This window comes from Typha latifolia, chromosome 9 (assembly GCF_019914945.1).
Source record: "Typha latifolia isolate L0001 chromosome 9, TyphaL0001v2, whole genome shotgun sequence".
In the NCBI taxonomy this organism is placed as follows: Eukaryota; Viridiplantae; Streptophyta; class Magnoliopsida; order Poales; family Typhaceae; genus Typha; species Typha latifolia.
Genome location: NC_133094.1, coordinates 269,396 through 287,002, shown reverse-complemented (window position 1 = coordinate 287,002; position 17,607 = coordinate 269,396). Strand labels below are relative to the sequence as shown.

General features: G+C 34.9%; 1 protein-coding gene across 4 annotated transcripts; it reads left to right on the top strand.

The window, feature by feature from the left end:
• The first annotated feature begins 3,868 nt into the window (after positions 1-3,868).
• On the top strand, positions 3,869-15,549 carry LOC140795524 (cysteine-rich receptor-like protein kinase 21). 4 transcript variants are annotated; one of them, XM_073148152.1, is made up of 9 exons: positions 3,869-4,815; positions 12,719-12,760; positions 12,932-12,964; positions 13,103-13,392; positions 14,072-14,282; positions 14,379-14,472; positions 14,563-14,619; positions 14,755-14,905; positions 14,978-15,549. In XM_073148152.1, exons 1-9 carry the CDS (start codon positions 4,008-4,010, stop codon positions 15,287-15,289), a joined length of 1,998 nt encoding a protein of 665 aa, XP_073004253.1. In that variant the 5' UTR covers positions 3,869-4,007; the 3' UTR covers positions 15,290-15,549. The 4 variants fall into 4 exon arrangements, with proteins under 4 accessions (XP_073004253.1, XP_073004251.1, XP_073004252.1 ...); XM_073148150.1 differs by having other exon boundaries at positions 3,870-4,815; positions 14,379-14,619; XM_073148153.1 differs by lacking the exon at positions 3,869-4,815 and adding an exon at positions 11,452-12,585 and having other exon boundaries at positions 14,379-14,619.
• Positions 15,550-17,607: the final 2,058 nt, after the last annotated feature.

Genomic DNA, 17,607 nt, shown 5'->3' with positions numbered 1-17,607 from the left:
GAGATGGATATTCTGGGCCTGGTATAGGCGATTCATATCTTGGATAGGATCACAGCCCACTAGATTTGTCTAGGGGGCTGGGTCAGTTCTGATCCAATAACTCGTGGGGTGGGGTCCCTCGCTATGTTCCCCCTAAATGCCCCTAAAGCATACCCGCACGCAGTGGCACAAGTAAGGCTAGGGCTGCCAAATAGCTCCCTGAGTCCTGACTCATGACAACTCTTAACGAGCCGAGCTAAACTTTTTCACTAAAAATAATAATCAGCGCAAATTAGCTTAATATATAGTTTCTAATAATAAATAATATATATTATATTTTACGTGTTAAAGTCAACTTCAAATCAAGCTACCTAGGTTCGACTCCAACATTTTACAAAAAGATTATTTTTAAAATTAGCACATTTAATCTGGAAATTAAGAAATAAGGATTATCTATATATGTACTCACCTCTTAAATAATATAAACATTGAAGCTATAAAATATATATTATAAAACTTCTTTTTAAAAATTGAGCCAGCGAAACTTTGACGAGCTTGAGCCCACATTAGCCGGCTTGTCTTGAGCTCAAGCTGAGCTAGATATTTCTTAATTTCAAGCTTGATTCAGACAGATTTAAATAAGATTTGCAATAAACTTGAATCGGGTTTGTTTAAAGTTTGAATTAGGTTTATCTAAAGCTAAGTCGAAGTAGAACAAAATGCTCTATTATTAATGGTTTACAAATTACATTCAATGTTTCAGCGTTATTTTAGCTCAGTTCACTTCAAAAATAATAAAAATATTTATTCTAAAAATCTCTTATTCTACAAGACTAGAATAACAACTAAACATCTTAATAACTATATTTCAAAATATAAATATTATTTATTAAAATTATATCTTATACCACATACTAACCCAATTATTAATTTATTTTTAATTTAGCTGTAAATTCTCTTAAATATCTTATTATAATTTATTACTTATTACTTATATCTTTCAAACATTTTAATTCATTACTCTTCTATCTCATCTTTCAAACATCTTATCAACATAGTATTATAATTTATCACTCCTCTCTGCTCTCTCTTATCTCTTATCATATTATTTTATATTAAATAAATAAAATGTAATTTAATTAGCATAAATGTTAATAATTTAATATTTCATAAAAAGTAAGTACATTTTAAATAGTATTATTATTATTATTATTATTAAATATTATTGAAATTTATACTTAAATATAAATATAAAGATTATAAATTATTAATAATATAGTATTTAATTGGTATAATATTTTTTAATAAATTATCATATTACTAAAATAATTTTTATATGTACTAATATGATAAAAATATAATATTAATAAACTAATATTTTATCGATTTAAATATTAACTCATAGATAAAATAATATATTTACTATTTAAACTATGTATTAACCTAATTAAAATTTTCTTTCTTTAAAATAATAAAATAATTAAATTCGGGAAAGAATTATGAATAATCTAAATTTTAAAAGATTATTAAAAATATATATGCTCCAAAGAAAATTTTATTATTTTCGACTACAAAATATAATGAAATTTAAAATGTTAGTAAATATAATAATATCTAAAATAATAAAATATTATTTTTGACTATAAATATATAAGATTAAATGTAAGAAAAAGATAAATATTTATAACCAATTTTTTATAAAATTAAAATATATTCAAATTATAATAATAAATTTATATAAGCAATGCATACCTTCCTTTCAAACATTATTCCGTTACATATTTATCTGTCTAGCATTCAAGTTAAGCATTGCATATCTATCTCCTTAGTATTGCATTGCGTTACATATCTATCTATCTAGTATTATATGGGATGTCATATATTATCTCTTTTGCATTGCATATTATTATTATTAAATATTTTTAAATTTTATATAATTAAATATAAATTTTATAAGTTTTCTAATAATATATTATTTATTAATATAATAATATATTTTTTTATAAATTATCACTCATTCTTTGCATGTAATTTTGCTTATTTCATGTGGGCCAAATTTACATTAATCTGGTCCGTGTGCCCGCATGATCATACTTGCGTTGAGGGAACCTATTGTTAGATAGGGGCATAGGGCTGGTATCTCCTAGCCCGACCAGCTTCTAGTCCATGCTGTCATTAGCGTTATATTGTGCATATTTGAAAAAATCGTAACAATATTTTGTTCAATCAAACTTGGGAGTCGATGCAGGTAGTTTGGGATCGCTATAGAACACCTGCTTATGAGTATTATGTGGCATTAGCTCCTTTTGCCAATAGCTCTCCCACCTCATCAAGTGGGAACCTCCTCTGCCTGATTTCCTCAAATTAAAAACTTAGGACCGGGAACTAATCGGAGTTGCTACTACTGGTGAATGTTCTAAAGGGGATCTATGCTCCCTGTGGTCTATAGTTAACATTGTTGATGATGTTATTTTTTGTGTCCTCCTTTTCTTTTCTTTCTTCAAAATCTTCCATATCTTTTGCAAAGCAAATTACTTAGTGGACTAGTTAGCAAGTCATAGTAGATCTATAGACTGTGATTGTACTTAGGAATACTTTTTCTCCCTCTCCTTTTGCATGTTATGTCTACTAATATTAGTGGGCTCTTTTGTCCACTTGGTAGTTAATAAATAAAGTTTCTTTTTAAAAAAATAAAATAAATATGTTTTAATATTAAATTTACAGAGAAACTATTTTAAGTTTACAAAGGAGACAGCTTAGTCAACAACTGAACACCTTTTCTTAGACAGTTTTATATTATATTTTTAGGCAAATAATTCAATAATAACTATTAATTCTCTCTCCTAATTGAACGATTGAGATGACATGATACTACATATAATTAAATCGAAAGCACCAATCACGTGAACTAAGAGTAACAGTCACGTTTCTAAATTATAAGAGTAAATTAGTTATATTTTATTTCTCTCTTAGATATTTATTTTTTTAATAAAAATTAATAGTAATAATAAATTGGTAGAAGTTGATACTCCTATTATTAAGAAAATAATTAAAAGGATAAACAATAAGAAAATACTTAAATTCTAATTTTTTTTATCGATTAATCAAGTCACATATGTAAAATATATTATATACTTATTAAAATAGATAAAAATTATTTTTAATAACTAATTAGTTAGTATCAAATCATAGCTCATATTTTTATCCATATTCACAGTTTTCCAAATTAGTCATTAGGAAAAAGAAATAGAATGGACACTAAAAGCAAAACAGAAAAAAAAAATTACCTTTTATCTCTTCTACGACAAATGTGAATAAGAACGGTAAATTTCTCTCCCATAATTCAACGATTCAAGTTAAATAATACTAAATAAAATTAATTGGATGTATCGATCAAATTAACTGAGAGTATAGATCACTTTTTCAATTTGTATGAATAAATTAGTACAGTTTAATTTCTCTCTCTTAGATAGTTCTTTTTAATAAAATATAAAAGGTAATAATAAATCAATAAACGTTTGCACTCCTTCCGCTGGTCAAATAAAAAATTTATTAACATCCCCACTCTTTTTTTTCAAATTTTCTAGTTTACTTACTAAATTTTTGCTATTTATAATTTAAGCCATACTTTTATAAAATATTTACAAATACTACCATCAGATTTGTTTGGTAAAATTAAAACGTATAAGATTTTTTTCAAGGAGAATTTTCATTTAACACCGATATTTTCTATCTGTATCTGATTTACGCCTTCCATATTCAAGTCATATGTATAAATTATCTTATATACCCTTTTAATCTATCAATGATAAATTTTTTAATAAATAATTAGTTTGTATAGAATCATCGCTCTTCTTATATATATATATAACACCCGAACGCGGTAGCCACATTTGATCTGGGGCTGTCCCCGACTTCCCGCTGCATAGTTGCCTCTGTAATGCGCCATAGCAACCTCCCGTTCCTTCTCCTCTTCCTTTTTATTAGTCTTCTTCTCTCCTCTCCCACTGATTTCCCCAAAACAAACCATGCCCATGCCCATGCCTTGTAGAAACCCTCTCCTCTCTCTTCTCCTCCTCCTTCCTCTCTCTATGATCCCTTCCTATGCCTCCCCTTCTCCCAGTATCCCCGCTTCGCCCGTTAACTCCACTTCCTGCGCTCCCTACCGCTGCGGCAACGTCAGCATCAGCTACCCTTTCTACCTCTCCGAAGCCCCCACAATACCTCCCCAATATTGCGGCTTCCCTGGGATGGGCGTCTTCTGCGATAACGGAAGAACCCCAATCCTCCTCACCCAATCCGGCAACTACACCATAACCAATATCGACTATGGAAACCGCACAGTCTTCCTCGCCGACACCGACGTCTACAACGCCCGCAACTCCTCCTGCCTTAGAGTCCAGCACAACCTCACCTTCTTTAGCAACTCCTGGCTAGAATACACCCCCTCCGATGCCTATCTCGCCTTCTTCTTCAACTGCTCTCCCACAATCTTAAACGCGGAACCGATTGGCTGCCTCAGCGGGAACCAGTACAAGGCCTTCGTCTTTCCTACGAACGCGTCAGAGTTAGAATACGGCCCAGACTGGGCTCATACTTGTTTGGAAATAGTGGTGGCGCCGGTGCTTGATAAAGACCCGATCACGGTCTCCAATTTGATGAACGGATACGGTGAGCTGTTGAAGAGTGGTTTCCAATTGACTTGGCCCGAGCAGGGATCCGACGACTGCAAAAGCTGCGAGCAATCCGGTGGGCGGTGCGGATTCAACCAGACGAGTACCACCTATTGGGTTCCCTCCTGCTACTGCTCCGATGGGCTACACCCCCACGTTTGTGTCTCTCTCTCTCTCTCTCTCTCTCTCTCTCTCTCTCTCTCTCTCTCTCCTTTCCTTTCCCCCTCTCCTTGTATCCATTGTTTGCAGGTTACTAGCAATTAATACAATATAAATTAATAATTAGTGCTTAATTGTATTTCACATCCTGTCTTTTTGTGTAGTTATATTCACCGCCCCACCTTTTAGTATTCATGTTTCGAGCCTCATGAACGATGGACTTTGTTATCCTAATTAATATTTCGTTACATTTTTTTTGTTGAAAATAATCTCTCCTATCTTTCAAGAGGCTCTCTCTTAAAAATTGTGAGAGGATATTATCTTTTGAAAAAAAAATCAATTTTAATTCCAATAGAATTTTCTATTTGTGATGATTAAAGTCCAAGATATAAAGCATGAAGTATAAATACTGAAAAGGGTGTGGATTGTAAATTTATGAAAATGCTGTAATTTTCGTTGATAATTATTTCTTATCCATCTCACATCATCGCATTGTCTTTGATAGTCGTGTTATCAAATATTTATTGTTTTCTGTATATTTAGTGCAACATCAACTTCAAGGACTAAACTTGGATAGTTTCTGGTTAGAAAGGAGTAAATTCAAGACCCAAGATAACAGGACTTCCTCATCACCTTAGTTGAGTGCACATTTTCTTCTTTGAAGAAAGTAGGATGAAAGGTGACATCCTGGATATGGACAATTTGCTTGACTTCGACTAGGAAGTCCTCTAACAAACCAAAGTGCTGATACGTTACATCTCTTTAGATAAAAAAAAAATATCTACTCTCTCTGTTACTTAGCTTGTCCTACTACGAGAAAACATTCAAGATCTCAAGGTTCATTCAATTCGTTTGCAGAAAATTTGCTTGATTTTATTTTCCTTGTTGGAAAAAATTTTTGGTCCATTCCTACTTGTTCTCATATGTAATTCTTTTTGTCTCACGTGAGAACTCTTTTCTAGGTCTTGTAGTCAATGTGGACAAGTCATCCTGCGGTCCACCTCTCTTATTTTCCTACTGATCCCTAGACTTGTATAAGTTAACGTCAAGACTCGAAGTCATGCAAAAAGGAAGATTCATGCATCGTTTCGTCATCTACGATTAAGTGAACTTCCTAATTCTTTTGTTTAACTTCATGAATAAGTTGCTTAAGTCTAGTTTTCTTCAATGCCTACTGCGATACTCATCCTTCTCCTATACTTCCTTCTTTCCAACTCTCTTGATTCATGTCCAAATGCAAAACTTGAGTGTGGTAACATGACCTATAGCTATTCCTATCCTTTCTTCACAGACAGCTCGCCTCCAGGATGCCGAACTTTTCATAAAATCCAGTGTCTCGATTCATGGCCTGTTGTCCAGTTCAGTCAGCAAGGATTACTTTTCCCTGTGAAGAACATTTCTTCAGTCGAAAAGACTATTATTGTTCATGATCTTTACCTCATCCTTTCCTATTCACAATTTGATTGTCTCTTGTTCTACAACCTCACTGCCCCTATCCGTCATGTTAATGTTTCCTCACTTTCTTTACTTCCTCGTTCAACTGCAGTATGGTGGAACAAGATTATCATCGTAACAAGTATAGTTCAACACCATTTGGGTCGAGTTCAACCAACTAACTGAATTGACTCGAACCAGATTTGAACCCGTATCATTAAAATTGGACTTGACCCGTGCGTGCGAACCGAACCGAGCCGAGCCGGGCTAGGCGGCGCGCGTGTGAGTTAAGTTGCATAGTAACCTTTACCCACAAAATAGGTACCCCTTTTGGGGCCCAAAGCCCATAAGAAGTTTGTTACTTATATACCATACTAACATTTCTCAAATATCCAATATGGTACTAAACTTCATTTTTCTTTATTTTCCATTGCCATGATGTCTACTTTAGAGCCAATTTTTATTCACTTCTCTTCATGGATTTGACTAAGTGAATATTTGACAATAAAGTACACTTTGAGCTAAATTAATTCCACCATTAAACCATGTGTGGGCCCCACTTAAAACTTAACTCAAAGTTAATAAAAATTTATGTCAAAAACATGAAATTACTAACAATCCCCCACATGAATAAATTGGCTGAAAATGCATATGAAATGCAGACTTGATTGAGAGTACAACGAAAAGTTACCGCATCAGGAAATGTAGCTTTTGGCTTTGAACCTTTCATAGTGAAGTATTATCGGATTTATTCGCTAACCAGTGAACATGATGTCTTGAACTGTTCAGCTTTTGTATAAACCAAGACAATAATACTCACACGGCTCTTTTCAACACAGTCGGTTCTATATGTTGTGTCCATTTCGGCCCTGGACGCGCTTGGTAATTCTTTGAGTGCTCTAGAGATTTAGCCTAGTCATCTCATAGAAGCGGCCCACTTCACACTCACATAGGTGACCTCTTATTAAGAGTATCCTGTCATACTCCACTTGGATTTCCAAAGTATAAGAGTCATTAAAAGCATTGCTTACCCTAACGCTTAGTACATGTTTATCACTATGTCATCATAGGAAAGGTGAAGGAAATTTAATTCCTTAGTGATTTCAGAGAACGCCCCCACAACTCGGTTGTCCCTTTGAACCTAGATCTTAGGATCTCCAGTCAACTAGGTTGGGTTGCCGTTGTGTCGTTACTCTAGGTGGTAGGCTTCAAACCCATTCCCCTCGATGAATAATATATTTGATCTCTTGTTAAACCCTTAGTTAATGGATCCGCGATGTTATCCTTTAATTTTACATAATCAATGGATATTATACCATTTGAGATCAATTGTCGCACTGTATTATGCCTACGACGTATATGTCGTGACTTACCGTTATACATTTGACTCTGTGCCCTTCCTATAGCTGATTGACTATCGCAATGTATGCAAATTGCGGACACAGGTTTTGGCCACATAGGAATATCTTCTAAAAAATTTCGAAGCCATTCTGCTTCTTCTCCAGCCTTATCTAATGCTATGAATTCAGATTCCATAGTAGATCTAGCTATACATGTTTGTTTAGAAGATTTCCATGAAATAGATGCACCTCCAAGTGTAAAGACATATCCGCTCGTGGATTTGGTATCTTTTGTATCGATATCCAGTTTGCATCCTTTGTACCCTTCTTCAAGTACTTTGGATATTTTGAATAGTGCAATCCATAGTTAGTGGTGTATCTCAAATATCTTAGTACCCTAACTATTGCCTTCCAGTGATCACTTCCTGGATTACTTGTATATCTACTCAGTTTACTCACGGAGTACGCAATATCTGGACGAGTGCAATTCATGACGTACATCAAACTGCCTATTATCCGAGAATATTCTAACTGAGATATACATACACCTGTATTTTTTGTGAGATGATGATTCACATCTATAGGTGTTCTGGCTATATTGCTACTATCTTTATCAAATTTGTTGAGTATTTTCTCAATATAATGTGATTGAGATATAACATACCCTTCGGTTGCCTTAGTGATCTTTATACCAAGAATCACATCTGCAACTCCCATATCTTTAATATCGAACTTGTTAGCCAACATGTTCTTGGTAGCTTTAATGATATTAATATTGCTACCAGTTATTATCATGTCATCCACATATAGACATACAATGACATAATTATCTGAAATGCATTTCACATAAACACATTTATCACATTCATTAATGTGAAAACCATTTGACATCATAACTAAGTCAAATTTTTCATGCCATTGTTTAGGTGCTTGTTTAAGCCCATAAAGAGACTTAACTAATTTGCACACTTTTCTCTCTTGTCCTGGAGCCACAAACCCTTCGGGTTGTTCCATATAGATTTCTTCATTTAATTCACCATTCAAGAATGCAGTTTTCACATCCATCTGATGTATTTCCAGATTATATAATGCCGCAAGAGCAATTATTAATCGGATAGACGTTATTCTTGTTACAGGTGAATATGTATCAAAGTAATCTATTCCCTCTGTTTGTCTATATCCTTTGACTACAAGTCTCGCCTTGTATTTGTCAATTGAACCATCTGCTTTCATCTTTCTTTTGAATATCCATTTGTAACCCAAAGGTTTACACCCTGGTGGAAGATCCACCAATTCCCAGGTATGATTTTGCAAAATAGATTCAATTTCACTATCAATGGCTTCTTTCCATAAAGGAGCTTCAGGAGTAGACATTGCTTCATTATAACTCTGGGGTTCTTTTTCTAACAAATATGTTAGAAAATCTGGACCAAAAGACGTAGAAGTCCTTGCCCTCTTACTTCGTCTAGGTTCATTATCATTTCCTTCTTGCATGGACTCTTGGTCCTGCTTGTTTTCATAAGTTATTTTGAGAGAACTTATATCAGATGTATATTTATATGGAAATATATTCTCAAAGAATGATGCATTCCTAGACTCAATAATTGTATTCTCATGTACCTCAGAATTATCTGATTTGTGAACCAGGAATCGATATGCACTACTGTTATGAGCATAACCAATGAATATACAATCAATAGTTTTAGGTCCAATTTTTATTCTTTTAGGAACTGGAATTGCAACCTTTGCTAGGCACCCCCACACTCTTAAGAATTTATAGCTAGGTTCTCGACCTTTCCATAACTCATAAGGTGTTTTATACAATTTCTTATGGGGTAACCGGTTGAGAATGTGATTTGCAGAAAGCAAAGCTTCCCCCCACAAATTCTGGGGTAAACCAGAACTTATTAACATTGCATTCATCATCTCTTTCAGAGTTCTATTCTTACGTTCAGCAATACCATTTTGCTGTGGAGCGTAAGGAGCCGTTGTTTGATGAATAATTCCATTTTCTGCACATATTTGTGCAAATGGTGACTCATATTCACCACCTCTATCGCTTCTTAGCATTTTAATCTTTCTGCTAAGTTGATTCTCAACCTCTATTTTGAAATGTATGAACATTTCTAATGCCTCATCTTTGCTTCTTAGCAAATACACATAACAGTATCTTGTGCAATCGTCAATAAAAGTAATAAAATACTTTTTTCCACCTCTAGTTTGAACAAATTTCAAATCACATACATCAGTATGTATAAGTTCTAGAGGTTCTGTACTTCGTTCGATGGAATGAAACGAAGTCTTAGCCAATTTGGCTTCAATACATATTTCACATTTTTTATTTAAATCAATTTGAAAATTAGGCAACATGTTAAGATTAATTAATCTACGCAATGCACCATAATTAACATGTCCTAATCTACCATGCCAAATTTCACAAGACTCAGGCAAGTAAGAAGAAGATTCCCCTTTATTTATTTTTGGAGTTACAGTCATTACATTCATCTTAAAGAGGCCATTTGACAAGTAGCCCATTCCAACATACATGCCATTTTTGATAAGTACAAACTTATCAGACTCAAACACCAACTTAAAACCTTTCTTACTCAATAATGATCCCGAAACCATATTCTTTCGAATGTCGGGCACATGCATTACATCATTAAGAGTAAGTTCTTTTCCTGAAGTCAATTTTAACACAACCTTCCCTATTCCTTCCACCTTGGAAGTTGCTGAATTGCCCATATAAAGTTTTTCATCTGTTGCAGTTTGATAAGACGAAAACATCCACCTATTAGCACAAATGTGTCGAGTAGCTCCAGTGTCTACCCACCATTCTTTAGGATTACCACCAATTAGGTTTACTTCTGAGACAATAGCGGAGAGGTGCATATCATCGACATCAGAACGAAGGTGTTCTACTTCAGTTACATTGGCTTGTGGCTTCTTCTTTTCAGAGTTCTCCTTTGAGTTCTCTTTCTTTTTTCTCAAGCGGCAGTCCTGAGCACGATGCCCTTGTTTGTCACAAACGTAACATTTGCCCTTGAACTTCTTTGCATTGCCACTTTTAGAGCCTTCACCAGTATGCTTCCTTTTCTTGTCCTTTGTGGACTCCACAACATTTGCCTTTGACACGTACTGGCTTCCAATTTTCTTTTCAGCAGTACGATTGTCTTCTTCAATCCTCAATCTGACAATAAGTTCTTCAAGTGTCATTTCCTTGCGTTTGTGTTTTAGGTAATTTTTGAAATCCCTCCAAGAAGGTGGCAATTTTTCTATAATAGCCGCCACTTGGAATGATTCATTAATCACCATTCCTTCAGCATGAATCTCATGAATTATCACTTGAAGATCTTGCACCTGGTTAATCACTGGTTTAGTGTCAACCATCTTGTACTCAAGAAATTTACCGACTACAAATTTCTTTGCACCGGCATCTTCTGTCTTGTACTTTTTGTCTAAAGATTCCCATAATTCCTTAGACGTTTTTACTGAACTATACACGTTATACAACGAGTTGTCAAGTCCATTGAGGATATAGTTTCGGCAAAGGAAGTCGGCATGCTTCCACGCATCCACTGCAGCAACTACTTGCCTATCAGTTTCCTCCTTTCGGAGTTCAGGCACATCTTCATGTAAGAATTTAGCCAAATTCAAGGTGGTCAGATAAAATAGCATTTTCTGTTGCCATCTCTTAAATTCTGCACCACAGAATTTCTCAGGCTTTTCTCCATGAACTGTAGGTATTGGAGGAGCAGTGATAGGGGAAATAGTACTCTTTACTATTTCAGCCATATGAAAGAATGAAAGTAAAATAAAATCCGATCAGAAGAAAAGAATACTGATTGGAATCAGAGTAACAACCAAACAGATTTGGTCTTAAGATTGTTGGCGGTAACAATCTGATTCCAAAGAGTCACAATAAATTCGATCAAAATAATATAAATAACTTACAGATTACAGAATATAAAATTCTGAATAGTCGAGTCTAGTGTTGGACACTATCTCCTTAAGACCAATTCGCCCTCCACCGATTGCTTCTGGAACAGTGGACGTCGGTCTCCCAGGATACAACGACTGCCTTGCACTGAAAAGGAAGCAGCTTTCTAATGCCTTGATTGAACCTGAACTGTGTTGTACTCTCTTTCGGATGCAGACTCGACTCTATAAGTATTGAACCAAGTTTTCTTCTCTGACGAAAAGATGCAAAATCACCGAATGGATGCACCAATTCGGGTCAAAAACTAATTTATAGTTCAACACCATTTGGGTCGAGTTCAACCAACTAACTGAATTGACCCGAACCAGATTTGAACCCGTATCAGGCAAAAAATTAAAATTGGACTTGACCCGTGCGAACCAAACCGAGCCGGGCGGCGCGCGCGTGTGAGTTAAGTTGCATAGTAACCTTTACCCACAAAATAGGTACCCCTTTTGGGGCCCAAAGCCCATAAGAAGTTTGTTACTTATATACCATACTAACATTTCTCAAATATCCAATATGGTACTAAACTTCATTTTTCTTTATTTTCCATTGCCATGATGTCTACTTTAGAGCCAATTTTCATTCACTTCTCTTCATGGATTTGACTAAGTGAATATTTGACAATAAAGTACACTTTGAGCTAAATTAATTCCACCATTAAACCATCATTAATAATGTGTGGGCCCCACTTAAAACTTAGCTCAAAGTTAATAAAAATTCATGTCAAAAACATGAAATTACTAACATCTCTCTCATCATGCTCCTTGCAAAAATTATGATATCTTCATTTACCGAATGAATCAGCCCAAGAATGCTCCTCCTCATCCTTCCTGTTTCCCCCCAAACGGAGGCCTCAGGTTTAACTGGAAGTTGTCATTTGAAGAATATAATAATCTCTCTCTGCTTTCTGCTGGTTACTCATATGACTTGGAAGATCGCGCTGATTGTTTCAGTTGCCGCATTACCGTTACCAATGGTAATGCTAGGGAAGACCCAGGAAATAAGCAATGCCTAGGTAAATGTAGAAGTAACGGTCATGTGCCCCTTCACTTATTTACAACTGTTACTGCAATTCCTAGCAGTGTCTCCTCTTACTTATTATTATCACCTTCTTCATCATATTTGATTGCCATTTAATAATTAATCAGGTGATGCAGACAACAGCAACTCAAAGAAGGAAAATACAGTAGGTAACACGATATTCTCCTCATCACTCTTATCTCTTCCAACCTCATTGGACTCCTAGCAAGTCTCGTTATTTGCTACTATTATTGCAATTCCTAGCAGTGTCTCCCCTTACTTATAACTATCACCTTCTTCATCATTTGATTGCCATCTTTAATATTAATCTGGTGTTGCAGGCAAGGGCAAATCAAAGATGGGAGTTATAATAGGTAACCCAACATTCTCGTCATCATCTTAATTATCTCTTCCCATCTCATTCTAATTATCTCCTCATCATCTTAATTTTGAAAAAAAAAAAAAAGAAGCTCTGATCGATTTTCTGGTTTCCTCTGCTTCATAAATTGCAGGAGTTGCGGTAGGTGCTGCTGTCTTCTTGCTTGGCTTCGTATGCATTGCGTTGTACATACAGAAGAAAAGACAGGGGTTTAATGGCATGCATAAGATAGAAGGAGATTTTATCTTTGAATCTGGGAAGAAGAAGTTCTTTGGCAAACAATCATTAGCAAACAACCTTTTGGAAAATGAGGAGAGGGCTTCAGACCTGTTGTTGTTTGATTTCTTTCGAATAACAAATGTTACAAACAACTTCTCAGCTGAAAACAAGCTTGGACAGGGTGGATTTGGTCCTGTTTACAAGGTAATGGTTTTATCAGTCTTATCTCCTTATTAGCATGTCTTATTCTTTTCACTCCATGTTTTGTGATTGAAAATTCTTATTGCTCCAAGAATAACGTGAGAACAATCAACTGTTGTTATAGAAAGACAAATGGAATTCACTTCCTCTAAGGATATACTATTTTATTCTCAGGAAAAACCATTACCAGTCAGAGTAATTAACTTGTGATGGGCTTGATTAAGGCTGAATAGAATGAGTACTATTTGTGTAGTTGATATGACTTCAGAAGTTGTCTATAGTAACTTGTGTTAGCAGTGTTCTTCCTGAACTAGATAAATATTACTTGCTTCCTGAAGAAAATAGAGTAGACTAATAATTTGTACAATAAAACAGCACCAGATGGCATTTTAAAGGGAAGCCAGCCTTGTGTGTGATATTGTCCTCATTGACTAGTTTGCCAATATCACTAGTATCTCATTCTTTGTCATTTTTCTTCTGCATATATGATTGCAGATGTTATTTGGAGAGCTTTGTTAACCTACCATCGTTGTTATGTCAAATGCGAAGTAATAAACTCACAAACCATCGTCTCAATATCAACACAGCTAAATTTTTAATGTGATGATTTTTACGAATTACCCATGCATTTTTATTGGATTCCAAAGTAAATTTTTACATACTTTGGATTATTCTCAACCAGGGACAGTTGCCAGATGGGCAGGAGATAGCAGTTAAAAGACTTGCTAGAAATTCCGGCCAAGGGTTAGTGGAGTTTAAGAATGAAATCCTTGTCATAGCCAAGCTTCAGCATATAAACTTGGTCAAGCTCCTGGGTTACTCCATTCAAGGGGAAGAGAAGATACTCATCTATGAATTTATGCCAAACAAAAGCTTGGATTTCTTCCTCTTTGGTATGTGCTGAGTTATTCTTTCTATTACAATTTACAAGTTTATTTTACTCTTCGATTCTCTGATTGTCCTCAATTATGTAATCTGCGTGTTTGCAGACCAAACACGAGGAGCTTTATTAGATTGGCCGATGCGTTTCCACATAATTGAAGGGGTAGCTCAAGGACTTCTTTATCTTCATAAGCATTCCAGGTTGAAAATAATTCATAGGGATCTAAAAGCGAGCAACATTCTCTTGGATGGCTACATGAATCCCAAGATATCCGATTTCGGTCTTGCCAGAATCTTTTGCACAAACGAAGACCAAGGAAATTTCACAAATAAGGTTGCTGGGACATTGTAAGTTTAGAAGGGAGTTAAATGTTTTACATTCTAGCACTTACCATATTATTCTAGAAGTTTAAGCTGATAGCAAGCAGCGTATACAACCTGTTATGTTCTAACACTAAGTATATGGTTCAATCTATCTTCAAGTGGTTATATTTCTCCTGAGTATGCTGCGGACGGTCATTTCTCCATCAAATCAGATGTCTTTAGCTTTGGTGTCTTGCTCCTTGAAATTGTAAGCGGAAAGAGGAATGCTGGACTTAACCAATATGACGACTTCCTTAACCTCCTTGGATATGTAAGTAGAACATGTCCTTCGTTGCTTTATCTTTAATTTGAAGATTTCTAGTAGTAATCTTATAAGATGCAGGCATGGGAGGTGTGGAAGAAAGGCAGATGGCTTGAGCTTGTGGATCCGTCTTTAGGCGATGGATATTCCATGGATCAGGTGATGAAATGCATTCATGTGGCGCTGCTATGCGTGCAGGAGAAACCCGGTGATCGACCGGCGATGTGGACAGTCACGACGATGCTTAGTAGCGAAAGTACGACAGCCTTACCTGTTCCTAAACAGCCAGGTTTCTTCAACTTAAGACGCAGGGATGAAGGTGATGGGTCCTCAGAAATTAATGAAACTTGCTCTTTGAATCGCATTACTGTCACTGACCCAAGCGTCCGGTGAATAACGAACAAAACGGTGATACACTCATGGGAACAAAATGGGCTCCCATTTTTCAAGTATAATAATTTTCCAGTTCAATTATACTTATACCAAACAGATCTATGTACTGTACTTGTACATTTATAAACCAAAACTCTATTGCACTCTAACCTAGTGAAGAGTCTTATCAACCTATGCCAAAAATTATCGGGTTTGATTCCCGGTGAACATTAAAATTGATATTTAATGAAACTTTCCAATCATTGGAGCATTATATGCGATTTGAATTCGTTTCTTAGTCCTGCTGTCCAACTTACAAATTTGGTTCTTTTGTTCTTTATGACATGATGGTTGGAATTGTGCTAGATTTTAGCAAGAAGTATTGTATCTACTAGATCGTAAGATCGGGGAGGATTGGGTTGGACTCGAGTTAGTTTGCGTCTACCCTCACCAATATGGGCAGTTTCGTACTTTCGCAACGCCCTCTTTTTATGTCTTTTGTGTTCAGCGGACGCTTCTGCTGCTCATTGGAAGCGAACAGTGGGGAAAGAAAAAGCGCAGTCTTTTTGTCGAAATCTCACCCTCTTCGCAGTCTAGGGTTTTCATTAACTCTTTACGAAGATGAGGTAATCCTTGTAGAGCTTCACGGGCATTGGCTTGTGTTTGATCTGATATCGTCATCTATCTTCTCGATAAACTTCCTTTTTGGTTAGAAACCCAATTTTCTTGAGCCGATCTTCGTTTAGTTTGATGTATAGGATATCGCGTTTTTAATCTCTACTTGCATTTGCTAAGTCTTTTAGCTGTGCCATAAGGGTTTCGAGGACTACCATTTCATAATGCAAACTTTAGGACTCTGAACGACGTGCTGTGCTGGAAATCTTTCTTCTTCTTTTTTGGTTAGTTATCACGGCCATTATTTGAGCTACCTTGATTCCTTCTCTTTTTGTTCTTTATTTTAACTTTGGTTAGGTAGAGATGAATGCACTGCTTGGTTGCTGGAAGAGAATTTGTGTTACAGTTGTTGATTTCCAACTTTGTCCTACTGGTAATGTGATTCTTTGCTCGATAAAGATTAAAATCATCATATCATTCATCGGAATGTATGCTCTATTGGCAGAGAATTTAGTTTTTATTCATACTAAGATTTGAAAATCCATAATACAATGGATTACTACTTGGATAATTTTTGCTTCTTACTCTGCAGAATAGAACGTTTGGTAGACAACCTGTTAGACTGAGTGTGAAAGCACCAAATATTAAATGACATGAAATTTTGTGTTGTCTAGAACAAAAGATTTGTTTAAAACTCAAGCTTTAAATAGGTTTTAAGCTCTAATTGAAATAAGTTTGAATTTGGCTCGTTTATAACACAGAGGTCAGCTCAAACTAATTTAGTCTCAGCTCAAAATAAAATAAGCTGAAAATTAATTTCAAACTGAGCTTAAGCGTTTAGACTCTCGGCAACAAATACAATTGGCTATTAGATTAAATTCAGTCAACTTCTTATATCTTGTACTATTAAATTCTGCTAATAGGTAGGATTACCTCTTGTAACATTCATAAAATGATAGCCATCACGACGAAATTAGGTGTGCTCATAAATTTATTTACTCAAATAGTATATCACATTTGGTATTATTAAAAAGAGTCCATTCTAGATAGGACATGAGCACTGTAGAAAAACGGCGATAAAATTAGTAATTTATTTAAATATAAAATGCTAATAGTTTTAACGTGTTATCCTAAAGATATTAAACTTTGACTAGATCAACTTTTCTTTTCTTTTTTTTTTTTGTCGAAAGAGAATGATCAGAGTAGTATCTTACATGAATATTACATGCTAATATAAGAATATGCGAAGAGAATAATAAAGATTATTTTATATATATTTTATTTTAGGCTTGAAACTGATTTTTTTTTCTTCCAATTTATCCAATTATGACATAATAAATTTCTATAATTTTGTGATAAATAAATAAATCAATATTAAGAAATAATCTTATCATTGTTTATACGTATTTTTATTTTGTATATATGTATTTTTAATATGAATAAAATACTGACAATATTAATATTTTGAGCTTCGGATAAAATGCTCACATAAAATGCTTTAATGTTTTTTTACTACAAAGTGATAGTTTACGTGTCTAAAATAGACTAGAGTTTGGAGGAAAACTATTTGGATAAATAAGTTCATGAGGAGACTCAGTTTGGTCAACAAACTCTATGTTGCTTTCTCTTATATTTTAATCCTCAATACTCACCGGTACTCTTTACATCTTAGTCATTAGGAAAAAGAAAGAGAAAGGGGGCACCAAAAGCAAAACAGGAAAAGG

What these genes read in the sequence shown, in the direction of transcription:
- LOC140795524 (XM_073148150.1), top strand. Translation starts at nt 4,008, where the DNA reads ATGCCCATGCCCATGCCTTGTAGAAACCCTCTCCTCTCTCTTCTCCTC. An exon ending in GCTACACCCCCACGTTTGTG is followed by an intron (nt 4,816 to 12,718) that starts TCTCTCTCTCTC and finishes ATAATTAATCAG; the next exon opens with GTGATGCAGACAACAGCAAC. An exon ending in AAAGATGGGAGTTATAATAG is followed by an intron (nt 12,965 to 13,102) that starts GTAACCCAACAT and finishes CATAAATTGCAG; the next exon opens with GAGTTGCGGTAGGTGCTGCT.